At 49.1% G+C, this 16,089-nt stretch overlaps 1 protein-coding gene across 3 annotated transcripts in view; it reads left to right on the forward strand.

The window, feature by feature from the left end:
- The window catches only part of CHCHD3 (coiled-coil-helix-coiled-coil-helix domain containing 3), a 268,860-nt gene extending 254,720 nt beyond the window's left edge, over positions 1 to 14,140 (forward strand). For 2 of the 3 annotated variants that reach the window (XM_037049174.1, XM_037049176.1), the window contains one exon: positions 13,446 to 14,140. In XM_037049174.1, coding sequence (XP_036905069.1) covers positions 13,446 to 13,469 — 24 coding nt within the window. In that variant the 3' untranslated portion in view covers positions 13,470 to 14,140. Of the gene's footprint in view, positions 1 to 13,441 lie in introns of all 3 variants that reach the window. The other variant, XM_037049175.1, reaches the window with a different exon arrangement.
- The last annotated feature ends 1,949 nt before the right edge of the window (positions 14,141 to 16,089 follow it).

Genomic DNA, 16,089 nt, shown 5'->3' on the forward strand with positions numbered 1-16,089 from the left:
CACATCCATTCCCTCACTTGCTTTTTATGACACCCTGAGATGTAAATAGAGATAGTTTTCTTCCCATCACTTTACAGTTGAGAGAACTGAAACCCGGGGAAGTCATGATGGGAAATTTAACAACTAAACCAAGATATCGCTTGCTGTAAAAACAGAAAATGTAAAAAGAATGTTAGGTTTTTGAGCTGGGTGTGTGGAGGTACACCCGTTATCTATGAATATAGAAATCAGGCCGTGAGGGAAAACGGGTATGGCCATCATGACTTGAAGGGAAAATGCATGAAGGTCAAGTTAGGTGGCACTGAAGGCTAATGGGAGCCAATGGGGAAGTGTGGTTACTTTCCCTCAAGTACCACATTTTCCTTTTTCTCCTTGTGCAGTTCATGTCAGTGTGTGTCCCCAGCCTCCCCGGGGCTAGAAGAGACTTTGGCGGTATGTAAGAGACCCTGACCCTCCAGTGCAGTGGGCCCTGGCTGGTCCGACCCCTTCTCGTGTTTCCTTGTTAAATCCAAAGAACAAGTCGGACGTGCCGACATAGAAAATACTAAACACGACAACAACCCATTAGGTTGCATTGTCCATTTCCGGCATAGTACGTGAGTTTTCCCCTTGGAATAATTCCAACAGCCAAATCCACTCCACTTTTAAATGACTCATGAATTGGGCTTTCACTGGTCCCTTTGGGGCATTGTTCTGTGGACTAATAGATTTTAATGACAGGACGATTTCCGGGTCTTCCTCAGCCTTACTTTTCCTTCCTTATTCATCCACTTATTCACATCGGTCTTTCTTCAGCTATTCTTAAACGATTCCTCGTGGGTTGACACGAGACGTTTGGATTGTTGCTTCCAGTGTATTAAAGTCACGTGTTCTTCACAGGTATAAAGACATGTTAAAGTGCTATACTTGTTATGTCTAAGACTTAAAAGCTACTGGCTAGCTGGATGAGAGGCCACATTTTTAAATGTAGGAGGATAGTAATTGATAGACCTCTGTGTCGTCTTAGTTCTCATATCTGCTTAGCCTCATAGCTTCCTAAAAACTCTCCAAGATTGAATTGCGTGTCCTCACCTTTAAACCTGGTTCCCACTGAGCCTTGATTCACCTGCCTCCCAGGAGTCTGTGAAAGGGAGGAGGAGGCGGGAAGCAAATAGTAACTGCCCCGTAGTGGGACAGAACGTGCCCACGTCCTGTTGGTGAAAGGGCGAGGGTGCGGAAAGGGCCTGCTCCCAGATCCGCGTTGCTGTGCTCCCTGGGATGCCCCCCTGTCCCTCCAGGTACTTGTGGAATCCAGCTGCTTGCCGGGTAGTGACTCCACGCATCCCAGCTCTTTCCTCAGCCCTGCCGCCATGGACATGGAGGGTCAGAAACTGGCCAGGCCCGGGGGGAGCAGTCTGAGTTCACTCCAGGGCAGAGTTCACGGGGAACGCTGTGGCTAACATCTAGTCACGGCGACCTGGGCTTCGGTTCCCGCCTAGGGCACTGGAGGTTTGAGCAAGGTGATGCACAAGGACCTGCCAGCTGTTACTCCGGGTCTGATCCTGCGTCCCCGTAGGAGGATGAGAGGTGTGCACGCAGGCACGCACGTTCCTGAGCACGTTCAGGGTGAGAGCTGTGGCCCTTGGGTACGAGCTGCACCTTTTCCCTGGGGACCTCCAGCATCTGTGCCTCTGCCCTCTTCAGTGTTGCTATCAGCCTTACACTTCCACTCTGGAAGAACAACTGCATTTCTGATCATTCTGCGTGTCGTCAGGCCTCCCAGAGCTTCCTATCCTTTCCTTCAGATGTGTGTGCGTGTCGGCCCTGGGGAAGCCAAAGTGATGGGTGGAAACAGTTTCCAGGTTCCCCAGAAGTCAGTGAAGTGGAAAAGGCTGTCTCAGCACGGCCCGGCAGAACGTAGGCTGCCGGCTGATAAAGCGCATTAGAACTTGTAGGCCGAGTAACACTGGGCGGTGAGGGACGTTCAAGTCGAGCAGAAGAACTGAAGAAAGACCAAGACTAAAGAAGACCGAGTCTGGGTGGGCGCGGGGTCAGATGACACAGGCCAGCCAGGAGTCGCCCAACCGCAGCAGAGGTCGAAACCCCCCAAGTGGGCAGTGGTTCAGGAGCCCAGCAAGCAGCTCACTGAAGGAGCACCCACGTGAGGGCCTGGTATAAACGGGGCGAGCCCTGCTCGGGCCTGTCTGCCTTCTGCTGAGCTCTGTGAGGAGATGGAAAGGCCGCCCACAGCAGTGAGGAAGGTGGGCTGAGACCCTGGCGGGTGAGGCCAGTGCCCCTCCAGGCCGAGGTCGGTCCGGCCCCGGAACAGGAGACCTGGAGCTCCGTGCAAGGGGGGAGTTCGCTGTGGCTGGATGTCTGCTTCCTTGGAGACAGCGGGTTTTCCCTCTGACGTAACAGGGCTCAAACACTCCCCCATTATTTGAATGTGAAGAGGGCCTGGAAACAGTAGTAGCTATCTGTTTAGAAATTGGAATTCTTGAAAGAAAAACCTAGTGCCAGAGCAAGCTGAATTTTATCATCATTTTCAGATAAACTATAAATCACATGCAAATGATTTCATTGACTGTCGGCTGTTGCAACTGGGCAGGCCTTAGATTGGGTAACCTGACTGCCATCTTTTCTCTTGGAAGAATCCGCACCAGAGAGTCCCAGTGCTCCGGGTGGGGCGGTCCAGGCCGGGACAGCTCACCGCTGTGTCAGAGCCAGTGCGCCCCTCCCTGTCATGTAGGGTCTTAGGCGAGAGTGAGCGGCAGAATCGCCTGGGGAGTTCCTTTAAAATGCACAGGGATGGGCCTGGACGTGGAACCGTGAACAGGTTCCCCGGGTGACCGTATACAGAGCCCGCTGGCCTGGACTGCACTAGAGGCCAGCCTGTCAGAGGTCCTGCCTAGGCTCTGTCCTCTCTTGCGGGAGAAGAGGAGCTGCCCCTTCCTGTCACTGCCTGCCTGGTCTAAGCCATCCAGCACAGGTCTAATCAGACCAATTCCAGGGACGAGTTCCTAGTTCAGCCTCCGGAACAGATCAGATGTCTTGGACCAAAGGCAGGGGGAGCCCCTGAAAAGGTTCTCTTTTCCCCACCCCCATTGAGCATAGTGCCCGGGGATGAGGAGCCACACCCCGGATTCCTGGGCAGGGGGCAGGAAAGAGGCTCCCGGACAAGGTCACAGGTCCCCTGGCCAGCTCAGAGTGGCGACCAGACCCTCACTGGGCTCTGCTGCTTTCGTCACCCTGCTCTCCTTCTCTGAGCCACATCAGGGACCCCTGTCCTCAGATAGTTGTTTCTGACGTGCATAGACGCCCACCGTCATTGAGCACAGAGACTGATCCAGGAGGCTGACTTCCTGGGAAGACCTACAGGAGCCTGCTTTTACTGTGTGCGAAGGCTGCTTCACCATGGTCCCCTGACGGCATCGACCAGTTGTCCCTCGGGGCTGCTTGTGCTCGGGGTGGCACGCGTGTGTCCCGTGATAGCGGCTATGGCCTTGAGGAGCGCAGCCCTTCCAGTTTGGAGTCACAGCAAAGCAAGCTAAATTCCAAGCTTTTGTAGATGGTTTCCTTGGCCCCTTCCATCATAGGAATCCTTTTCTAAATCACTTTCCAAGAGTAATAGTTGTGTATGACCTTTGCTTTTTATTTATTTTTTAAATCAGGATTTAATAGAAGAAATATTACCATGGTAATAGACTTTGACCTTTCTTAATAGGCATTTATTTTCTAGTGCTTATCCTTCGAGAGAACTGCAATGTGCTAGTGTTGTGTTTGTTATCGCAGCAAGTTGTGTAAACAGTTCATTACTTGTAATTTAATTTGAATATTGCACAGAGCATTTGTCATAGAAGAAATGGAATGAGATCCACGCGTAAAAAAGTTAACTCGTGTTTCCTCCAAAGCGGGGAGAATGAAGAACGAACGGCACTGGCTGGGGGCCGGGGGGCCTGGGTGGGCCGGGCCGACACTGAAACAAAACGAGTCAGCTCATCAGGGCTTCAGGTGGTCAGACGCAGGCCAGGCGAGCTCTGTGCTTCTCATAAATGGAATTTATCGATTCCTTTTGCTTCTCTCTCACCACCTTCCCACTCTGTCTTTACCACTCGCTGGTCCTCCCTACCACTCCATTCTTACCCACGCCCCACGCTGCCCACCCTCAGCGAACACGCAGGGCATGCAGGACATGTCCCCCCGTTAGATCCCCTTGGCAACCTTCCCGCCCCCGTACCCAGCCTTATGAGGTCTTTTGACATCTTGGCAAGATGCCGGGGAAGCTCAGCCAGACACTAAGTGGTGTCTTTTATGGAAAAGGAAAACTATTTTTAGTCTTTTTGTGGTGATCATTTAGCAATCTGGGGCAGCCATCTTTCCTCCTAAGTTTATTGCAACAGCCAAGAGCTGACACACTGCCCTGATGGCCAGGCCCTCCAAGAAAGCTGTAATTCCAAAACCCGTTGACAGGATTACTGTGTAACCAAAATATTTGAGGAAAACAGTTAGGATCGTTTTAATAAATGGAAATGACACACAATCTCTGCTCTCCAGGGGCCCTGCTCTTGTCTGAAGGTGTGAGCTGCCAGGTTCCCCTCCCTCGGTGGCTGGGATCTGCAAGGGCCTCGGGGGAAGAGCAGCGGTGATGCCTGGCCACTGCCTCCTGCGGGCAACTCCCGGCAGTTCATTCGAAAGGGGTCTCTGCAGCCCTGAACCGTGATGATGCACAAGTGCAAGGAATTGCTTTCTCTGCAGTAAGATTAAGTCTTAGCAGTTCTTTAAATGAAAGAAGCAGTTTTTTATGACTTGCACACATTCTCCCCGATGCTTCGGGGAGTTGCCCATGTTAATTTATGCAGTGTTAAATGTGTGCCATGTTGAATTTTGGCCCAACAGCCGCTGCTTACAGAACCGCCGATACAGAGAGCACAGGAGGCTCTATAAGGTGGACTGGACGCCAAACGGCAGGCCCTGCCAGGCCTCGGGGTCCCTCCCCACAAAGGCCGGTTGTTAGCAGGTTTTACTGCATAGCTGTGATATGCAGAATGTTTTTACCAATTCACCTTTTTAAAAATTCAACTTGACATTGTGTGTGTTAGTGTCTGTGATAGAAGGGAGGTGTTTTGTACCACCTCCGCCACCGTTTGGTGGCAACTGACTGCAGAGTGACAGCGTAACCTGTGTAGGCCAGCCCCGGAAGACACCGGTTTTGTGTTGTCAGAGAGGCACCGTGACTCAGCCAAACTGCATGCTCTGTCTTTGAGGAGGTGAACTAAAGCGTGTGTCAGGGTGTTTTATGAATATGTTTACTTCTCTGTGTCTTAGGTTTTTTCAAAAGCATTCTCTTAGTGTCTTTATGTTAGACTGCCCATTGATCTTGAAACCAGCCAGGCCCAGCTTGTCTCTCTTAGAGAGAGCCTGGCGTTCTTATCGCTGCCTGAGCTGACTGAAAAAGTACCCGTCTGCGTGTGGTTGAGGTTTCAGAGAGAAGAATAGTTGTAAAACGATCCCATGGACTCCAGAGTAGTGCTAACTACTGCTTTAATTATGTCAGGGTCACTGTAGATTATTTTGCAACCATCGAAAAGAGGTACATTGTGTGAAATAGAAAACTGTCCTGGCCAAAAGCTTTTCTAGAAGGAAGGGCGTATTGAGCCAGGTGCTAGCCAGCAAAGGCACTGGTCCTGGGCGTGAAGTCTACACCACCCACAGCCTGGCTCAGTGGGGAAGACCAAGTCCGCCGTCCTGGAGTCCGTGGGCTCCTTCACAAACACTGGGTTTGGGGGAAGAGAGGTGTCATTTGTTTTAAAGGAATTTACGCTGACTGCAGATGAGGGGGACCGGGAAAGATAAAGTGGGGCGGCGCACTGTCTGTGGACAGGAAATATCTACCACTTCCGATGGCTTGCGGGCAGCAGTCCTGGAAGTTCGTGCCGGTGCGGGGAGCGGGCTGTCCAGTGGTCGCTCCAGGAATCGGCTCCAAGCTCCCAACTCCCACTCAGGAACATGAGCAGCCGCTGTTAGCTGGCCCACAGCTGTCAGCTGGTGAAATGGGTTGTCTTTCTCTCCCAGCCCACGGCAATTTAACGCAGGGCAAGTCAGCACTCTTCTCTTGTTGGTCATCTCACGGCTCTCACTCTGACCACAAGACCTGAGCTGTGGAGCGAGGCGCAGCCGCATAATCTCGACTGGGCAGCCAACAGCTTCGAGGTCCCATCGGCAGGTCGAAGGAAATAGTGAGCACATAATCCCCCAAACGCAAAACAGCATCACTCCTGAAGTAACCATTCTCATTAATAACTAAACGCCTTCAGATGGACTCAGTGCAGATGGCTTCAGGCTGACTTCTGTTTTGTATTAATAAGTAATGTGGGTGTTGAGGTTGTTGGTAGAGCTGGAATTTGGCGTTTCCAGTTCATGCCGTTGGAGAGACTGGCACAGAGATCGAGCCGCGAGAGGAAGAGGTGAGGATAAATGGGAGGCTAGGACTCTGGGGTAGCCTGGTCTGGGTCTTCACGGCAGGTGCTCAAGTTTTAGTTTTTCCAACAAACCGGGAGCTTACATGAGTGATGGGTTGGAGAGAAGCCTCATGTTCGCTCGTTGGTCCTACAACACAGCGCTCTGCTGAGCAGTCTTCTGTTTCATTTGGTCTTTTTCTGGTTTTCCCTGGGTGCATCTAGCTTTTCTGATTTACTTCCTCCTGACCACAGCATTGTCTTTCCTCACCATTTCTGTGTGTGTTCTCTCCAAACTAGCCTGCCTGCTTTTATATTTATTCTTCTTTTGTACCCTGTGGCTGTGGACTTCCTAGAGACCTGTGATCACTGATACTTTACATTAATCTGTTCTGTACTTCTGTGTCCCAGCGTGCTTATTTGTCCTTCCACTCTTTGTGTTCTGTCCCTTTATTTCAATCTTTTTTCTTCATCTTTGACCTAAGATCTGTATCTGTAAAGACCTTGGACCTCTTTTCCCAAACCTGCAACTTCCTTCTAGACATTTCCATTGGGATGTTTCACTGTCATCCATCCAGACTCACAAACCCCAAATTTAAGTCATCTTCCTCAGTAGGTCTCCTCTCACTGACTTCCCCCCTGTCTCTTACACCACCAACCTCCCAGTCACTGAGGACCCCACCCCCACCTTAGTCTCACCGTCTCTTTTTCCCCGTGTTTCTGGGGCTCTGTGTATTTCTCAGCCCCACCCTGGCTTGGTTTCCAGCCTGCTTCCTCCCTGGTCTTTCTGCCTCCAGGCTCTCGTCTGTTGGATCCGTTGTGCTAAGGGTGTCAGGAGAGCCGTCCTGAACAATGTCCTCCTCTGTGAAGACGTGTTAGAGTTTGGGTTTCTTCAGAAGCCAACAGGAAGTATTCTCGGCCCGGCGTGCACTCTGGGCCCTTCTTGCAGCTTTTTGGTGTGTTCTGAGAGCCCGCCCTTCTCTGTAGCTGGGCCTGTCTTTTTCCTCCGCTCTCCATATGTACTGGGTTTGTTCCCCGCCCTGAATCTTTGCCACTGCCTCTCAGCCTCGCCCATCCCCATCCTTAGCCCTAACCCTTTTGTTTATGTCCTACCTGTAGGGAAGGATCATTGAGGAGCCTTTTCTGATCACTCCAGCTGTAGAGTCTCCCTCCTCTGAACTAGGCAGAACCACTTCCTCTTCCGGAAGAGGATACAAGAAACTGGGGAGCAGGAGGAAGTAAAAAACCACATTTGACTGCATATTCCTTTGTTCTTCTTGAATTTTATACTGTATTTATGAACTACTATACTTATGCAGTAAAATAATTTTAGCACATATTTACCAAATATATTTAAAAGTTGCAGGTTATTACCCTATATCATGCATTGATTTTTCCATGGGTGTGTGTATTGGTTTCCCCATAGCACCTCACTCAGTGCAGTTGCTATGTAGAAAGAGCTTACTTGAGAGCTGGGTAAAATAAATGGCTGAAAGGGTGAGGGGTGGTGGGGACAAGCTGTTTAACAGATTAGAAGCCACCTTGGACTTAACCTAACCTCCTCTTCCTGAGTAATTTCAAAACCAAAGAGGAAAGGGTCGCTGTCAATGAAAGATTCCTAAGAATGGAGGCACAGTATGCCCTGCTCCTGCTGGTGATAGGGTTTTAATCTGATAATTAAGAATTCTGTCTGGGCCCTGGCTGGCGTAGCTCAGTGGATTGAGCGCGGGCCTGTGAACCAGACGATCGCGGTTCGATTCCCAGTCAGGGCACATGCCTGGGTTGCAAACCGGTTCCTTGCAGGCCAACTACCAGCAGGGGATGCACAAAAGGCAACCATACATTGATGTTTCTCTCCCTCTCTCCTTCCCCTCTAAAGATAAATAAATAAATAAAAATAAAACCTCCTTTAAAAAAAAAAAAAAAAAGAATTCTGCCTGGCTAAGGTTTTATAGAGAGGAAAACCCTAAAGACTCATAAAAACACATTAGAACTAATCATTGAATTCAGTAAAGGTTTGGGATATAAAATTAACATACAAAAATTGGTCATTTTTTCCAAAAAAAGAAATAGATCACATTTATACTATCATCAAAAGATAAGATACTTAGGAGTTAGTTTATTTTCACCAAGGAGGTGAAGATTTCTACTCCGAACCCTACAAGACATTTTTTGAGAGAAATCAAAGAAGACAAATAAATGGAAAGATGTTTTATGTGTATGGATTGGAAGTATTAAATTTGTTAGAATGTCAATACTTCCAAAAGTCATTTGTAGGTTCAGTGCAATCCCCATCAACATTCCAGTGGCTGGGACTTCTGGCCAAGATGGAGGTGTAGGTGGAAACACTGTGCCTCCTCGCACAACCAAGTTTAAAGACAACAAAATTTTAGTAACAAAAATGCCACCAAAACACAGAAAATTGAACTGTACAGAAGTCCGACAACAACGAACCATTCATCCAGATCAGTAAGAGCGGCAGACTCAGTGGCTGGCAGAGCGGGTCCTGCAGGAAAAAGCTGCCGGACCAACCCAAGAGCACAGGCAGTGGTCGGCAGATCCCAGGTGTAGGGTGGCAACGGGCGGACCCAGTAAGGGTGCAAGGCAGCTGGCTGACCACGGTCACACATTCACTTGCAGATAAACCAGGCAAAGGAGCAAGGAGTGAGATAGACCGCAGAGGCTAGGGCCCCAGCAGTGGGAGTTAGAGCCTAAAAGCACCAACTGGAAAAACTTTCAGGAGTTAAGGTGCCAGGAGAGGCTCCCAGGCTCACAGAGAGTTTGTTGGAGAGACCCACAGGGTCCTGGAGGGTGCACAGGCCCACACACCCGGGAGCCAGCACCAGAGGGGCCCGTTTTGCTTGCAGGAAGCAGCAGAGGGGACCGAAATCCAAGAGAGAGCAGAACAAATGCCATTGCCCCTCTGACCTCGCCCCCACATACAGCATCACAACCCAGTGACTGGGTCACCCCACCCTAGTGAATACTTAAGGCTCCGCCCCTCATACATAATAGGTGCAGACAGACCAAAACATTATGGCTCAAGGAGAACAGCTCAAAGCCCCAGAGCCCATACTTCTAAGCAACGAAGAGATAGCCAACCTATCAGATACACAGTTCAAAACACTGGTGATCAGGATGCTCACAGAACTGGTTGATTTTAGTCACAAATTGAGGAACAAATGAAGGCTAAAGTAATTGAAATGAAGGGAAATGCACAGGAAACCAATAGTGATGGAAAGGAAACTGGGACTCAAATCAATAGAGTGGACCAGAAGGAAGAAAAAAATGACCAAACAGAAAATGAAGAAACAAGAATTCCAAAAAATTAGGAGAGGCTTAGGAACCTCCAGGACATCTTTAAACGTTCCTACATCTGAATTATAGGGGTACCAGAAGGGGAAGAGGAGGAGCAACAAGTGGAAAATTTATTTGAACAAATAATAAAGGAGAACTTCCCCAGTCTGGCAAAGGAAATAGACTTCCAGGAAATCCAGGAAGCTCAGAGTCCCAAAGAAGTTGTACCCAAGAAGGAACACACCAAGGCACATCATCATTACATTAGCCAAGATTAAAATGAAGGAGAGAATCCTAGAAGCAGCAAGAGATAAGGGGACAGTCACCTACAAAGGAGTTCCCATCAGACAGCGGATTTCTCAAAAGAGACCTTATAGGCAAGAAGGGGCTGGGAAGAAGTATTCCAAGTCATGAAATCCAAAGACCTACAGCCAAGATTTCTCTGTCCAGCAAAGCTTTCATTTAGAATGGAAGGGCAGATAAAATACTTCTCAGAGAAGGTCAAATTCAAGGAGTTCATCATCACCAAGCCCTTATTATATGAAATGTTAAAATAACTTATCTAAGAAAAAGAAGATGAAAAATATGAACAGTGAAAGGACAGCAAACTCACAGTTATTAACAATCACACCTAAAATAAAAGCAGTCTGAGAGAACAGCTAGATCAGGAGCAGAACCATAAAAATGGAGATCACATGGAGGGTTAGCAACAGGAGAGTGGGAGGAGGAGAAGGAAGGAGAAGGTACAGAGAATAAGTACCATAGACAATAGGTAGAACGTAGAAAAGGGGAAGGGCAAGAATAGTAGGGGAAATACAGAATCTAAAGAACTTGAGACACATGGTCATAAACTAAAAGGGGAGAGTGGTGGGGGAGGGTGTGTGCAGGGTGGAGGGGAATAAAGGGGGGGAATGGGACAACTGTAATGGCATAATCAATAAAATACATTTTTAAAAATTCCAGTAGCTTTTTTTTTTACAGTAATTTTTTAAGTCCTAAAATTTTCAAGAACTGCCAAAGACTCCTAATAGCCAAAGCAATCCTGAGAAAGAAGATCAAAGCGGGAGACATCACGCTGCCTGATGTCAAGCTACACCACAAAGCTGTAGTGATCAGAATGGTGTGGTACTGCTGCAGATGAGCCAGGACCCGGCCTCTGGGAGGTCAAGAACAAAGAATTGAACTGACCACGCAGATATTGTAAAGCAAAGCAAGTGGGAAATTTAAAAGGAGTGTACACTTCTCAAGACATGGGAGCTGGCCATCAGTGGCCAGGGAGTAGCTCTCTTCTGTCGAGCGGCCAGCAGGGGTGTCCAGCCCACAGGCAGCACGCAGCCCAGGATGGCTGTGAATGCGGCGCAACACAAAACTGTAAATTTACTTAAAACGTTACGAGATTTTGTCGTGATTGTGTGTTGCAATGTATGTAATGTGTGGCCCAGAAATGCCAAAAGGTTGGGCACCTGGCTACAGGCTTTATAGCCTTTTTACTTCAGCTTCTACACATGTGACTTCCCACAGCCCTCCCAGATGGCCCACTCAGGGAGGGAACCACGCTGCTCATTATTATCAAGTGTCACAAGGCGATTCTTGGGAATCAAAATGCTGACTGCAGGCAGCTGCAGTGGCACAGGACTTCCTCTTCCATCTCCTGCCTCAGTACTGGCATGAAAGCAGAGAAATAGACCAGTGGGATACAAGTGAGAGCCCAGAAATAAACCTAGTACGGTTAACTAATACTTGACAAGGGAGCCAAGAATACTCAGCGGAGAGAAGACAATCTCCTCAATAAATGGTGCTGGAAAAATTGGATATTCACATGAAACTTGACTCCTAGCTTGCTTACCCCACTCACAAAATTAACTCCAAATGGATTAAAGATTTAAATGTAAGACTAGAAAGCATGAAACTCCTAGGGAGAAAGTTCCTTGACACAGGCCTTGGTAATGTTTTTTTATAAATCACACCTAAAACACAGGCAACAAAAATAAAAAATAAACCAAGTGGACCACATCAATGTGAAAAGCTTCTGTACAGCAAAAGAAACCAAGAAAGCAGACAGAGAGCATATGGAATGGGAAAAACTACTTGCAAACCATGTATCTGATAAGGTGTTAGTATCCAAAATATGGTAAGAACTCATATGACTCAATATTCAAAAATCTAATTAATAAATGAGCAAAGGACCTGAATAGACATTTTTCCAAGAAAAGCTGTATGAGTGGCCAGCAGGTACATGAAAAGATGCCCAGTGTCACCAGTCACTATGGAAGTGCAGATTAAATCCGCAGTGAGGGAACAGCTCCGGCCAAGTAGAGCGGCCATCGAGGGGACGGGAGATGGCACATGCTGGCGCGTGTGTGGAGAGGAGGGAACCCTTGTGCACTGGTGGTGGGTTGTAAACTGCTAAAACCCTTGTAATAAAACAATACAAAGTTTCCTCAAACAATTAAAAATAGTACTACCAGATCATGCAGTAATTTCACTTCTAGGTACGAACCCAAAGGAAACAAACAAGCCGAGAGGGCTCTGCTCCCCCCACCCTGTTCACGGCAGTGTCATTTACAGTAGCCAAGGTGTGGGGGCAACCAGGTGTCCACTGATGGACCAGTGGATAAGGAAGTTGTGATACACACACACGTGCGCGCACGCGCGCATGCGGTAGGGCAGTATTCAGCCATAAACACAAGGAAAACCTACCATTTGTGACGTTGTGGACGGACCTTGAAGGTGTTCCATTAAGTAAAATAAGTCAGGCAGAGAAAGACAGACACCACAGGGTTTCCTGTACTGTGCGTGTGGAATCCTGAACAAAACGGACGAGACTCACGGGACAGGGGATAGGTATGTGGTTGGCAGCGCTGGGGACTGGAGGAAGGGGGTCAACAGGCACGAACTTCCTGCAGAGATCGTAAGTCCGGGGGTGTGATGGACACGATGATGTTAACACTGCTGCATGCGGGGACAGTGTCGAGAGTAGACCCGGCGAATTCTCATGACAAGGAGGAATGTTTCGTTTCGTTTTATTGCGTCCATGAGGTGATGGGCATTAGCCAGCTCTGCTGGGGTGGCCATTTCACAGTATATTGAGGACACACGAGTCACACCATTGTGCTGCGTGCGCACCCTAACCTCAGGCAGTGACTCTGCATCCCGTGAAAGTAAATAGCTAAATGAGCGCAGGGGCCATTTCTGCAGTTTGGGGATACACACCTATGCCACTCGGCCCAGCATTACACGCTCAGGAACATGTACGTTCTGCCTGGAGTGAGCAGAGGTTTTCAGCCTGGGAGAGAACCCTGCCTTCAGTTGGGAGATTTCTTCTAGGAGCCCTTGGGGTTTAACCTCTGTTCCCCCACCACCCCAGTCCCTGAGGCTGCCAGACGTGCTTCCCCACATTCCAGCTCCCCAGGGTAGCGAGACCTCGAGCACACTCTGCCCCCCGCCCCCAGCCCACCATGCAGTCCGGGCTCCCCTGTGGGTCCAGCTTTGCACGGTGGGTGCGGGGTCACCCTCAGGGTGGACACGATTAAGCAGCGGTGATCCTTGAAGGCATTGGTGGTTTAAAACCAGGAAGTGTTTGCCTTGCTTTACGTGGTTTTGAAGTTGGTCTTTGAAAAGCAGTGCCAACTCGTGCGATCCTGACTAGTTGCTGTTGCTTTTACCCTCCTTCTGGTGGTAAAACGTGTTTCGTGTTTCCTGTTTCTCTTGCAGAGTGTGATTGAGAAGGGAGGGTAAAACCCACTTTCGGAACAAGCAGAAGTCCTTCAACGTTAATTCCAGAGGTGGAACATTTTTTTTCCTAGTGAGACAGTAACCTGTTTAAAGAGAAGACCGCCAAAGAGAACACCAGAGAGCAGACTCGACAGAAGCACGTCCCAGTCTGGTCAACAGCGACTTGCAGCACCAAGGCCAAGATCAGGACCAGCCCTGAAGGACCCGCTGCAGCGTTAATAAACCCCAAGTGTGGCCACCACAAGGGAAAGGCAGCCCTCTCCGCCCTTTGTGCTTTCTGTTCAACTTTCTCTCCTAACCACGCTCCACCATCTGGCCACCTCCCCTCCAGCAAAGCTGGGGGTTGGGATGGGGACGAGAGAGCTGGGGCGGGCAGGGAGGGCCAGCGGCTTGGGGCAGAGTTGTCCAGACGGTGGCACATGGGGTTTCTCTCTGTTTCTTTTCTCTCTTGACTTTGTAAGAGCCATTGCATTTAACTATGGCGATCACGTAAGAAGACGAAAAGGAGAGAAAATGTACCTCTTTTACTGGAATAATGTTTATGATTACAAGTGAAATAAGGCATTTTTTTTCCCAATGTAAAGGCAGCCTTGGGTCATACAACCCCTTCTCTATCATGAACACTGACACCTTGACTTCACTCACAACCAATAATAAATCTATTTTCTGACGAAGACTGGCGTTGCAGCCTGGGGCCTCCTGCGTTTCTTCCCCTGGGGTGCTTGGTTGTGCTTACGGGAATCCAGTTGACTTATATTATTAGTCTGCGCGTGTGCCGTGCCTTTCTCTGAAAGAGCTCAGAGTACTTTGCAGAGCCTCAACTGAGCAAGTGATACTCAGAACCTGCCCCTTAGGTAGCAGGTAGGATTCGGTGAGACCTTCGCAAATGGCTGGGCCTTCCTTCCTTTGGGATGGCTTGAACCTGTGGTGAGAACGAACTTAGATAACGTTGGCTATGAACTTCTGACCCTGTGACCCATGAAAATGTTATTTAGAAAAAGTCAATCAACATCAAGTGTTTTTCCTGTTTCCAGTTTCATTAAAACTCTAATTATAACTCACATGCTTACCAGAGGATTGGTACTTCAACCCTGGATTTTGGTAAGTTGGAATTAGTATTCACACTGACACCAGGTGGGAAGGCCTTTCCAGGGAGAGGTGGAGGAGAAAATGCCGCGGCTTTGTGATGCTGACTGAATATCTTTTGTTGTGTACAGTTTTTATTTTGTTACAGAGAGGAAACACATAGCAAAATAATTAGGAGTACAGGCTTTGGCTCTGACCCATGTGGCTCAGCGGGTTGGGTATCTTCCAGCAAAGTGAAAGGTCGTGGGTTCTATTCCCTGTCAGGGCACCTGCTGGGGTTGCAGGTTGGTCTCCAGTCAGGCAAGAGGCAACTGATTGGTGTTTCTGTCCCCCTTCCCCCACCACTCCCTTCCCGTCTAACAATAAATAAATAAGTAAAACGTTTCTTTAAAAAGCATACAAGCTTTGAAGTAAGGTGCATCGGTGTCCAGATTGCGACTCTGCCACTTTCCCCCCTGGGGGACTTAATCGAACCACCGCCCCGAACTGTGCCCTGTTTGCTCAGCTGTCAGGGGTGGGGTGGAAGAACCCCTGTGTAGGTTTCCATCTGCCGGGGCCGGGCGGGTTGCTCTCGGTCCGTGTGACCATCCCGTGCACTGGTATTTGGAGTCGGGGGGCATGGAAAGACCAGCCACGTGCTCAGATACCTTTCAGAGAAAGGCAGGATGAACATCACTTGGTGTTGGGAAAATCTCAACCGTCTGGTATTCAGTGTGGACTCCTCCATGTGAGTGGCGGCATCTCCGTGTCACCCCTGCGGACCCGATGCCGATTCCAAGTGGCTTTGTTGGCTCCTGCCACAGCCCCTGAGGGGCTCTGTGACGACTGTTTAATGCACGTTTTTGTTTTGAGGTGTGCGTGTGTTTTAACGGGACAAAATGAGCTGAGTTTGTTTACGTGGGAAGGGAGGAAGCAGCACGTTTTGGCAGCGTCAGGCTGGCACCCAGGTAACCCCCTGGGGGAAGGGATAGGTACACACAAAACAAGTGTTTACACAGCGACGTGCACATCTGCTAACTCACCAATTCCCTCCCCGTTGGCTTGGCTTTGCAATACAGACCCAAGGACTTGGCACATGCAGACTGCCAGTCTTGGCACTGGCCAAGAAATGCAGCTCCGAAGAGCCAGGCATGGAGAGCTGGTGACACCCATGAGAACTGGGAGGGTGGTTGGTCAGGACATCTTCCCTCACCGGGTTATTAATGCACCGTTCTGATGACCGTGACAGATGCCAGGGAGAGCGACGGCACTTTGGGGGGCATCAGAGGGTGAGGTGATGCCCTTCTCTCCACCTTTGGAGGCTTCCCTGTGGATCACGTCCCAGCTGCGTCCCCCTCACTGTTAACTTGACAACTGCTTGGGCAGAATGGTGTCATTTTTGAGTGTCGTAGAAGTGACACATTCCAAACAATTAGTTCCTCCATTAAATAGAACACACCTTGAACCACAATAGTCGCGCTCACCAAGCCAAGAAGAGCAGTGTCTTGAAAGTTGGGCAGGTGTTATCACACTAGACGGATGTCTGGTGAGCTGGAGG

The sequence above is a fragment of the Sturnira hondurensis genome, unplaced genomic scaffold (genome assembly GCF_014824575.4).
Source record: "Sturnira hondurensis isolate 20B ecotype Veracruz unplaced genomic scaffold, ASM1482457v3 Scaffold0006437, whole genome shotgun sequence".
In the NCBI taxonomy this organism is placed as follows: Eukaryota; Metazoa; Chordata; class Mammalia; order Chiroptera; family Phyllostomidae; genus Sturnira; species Sturnira hondurensis.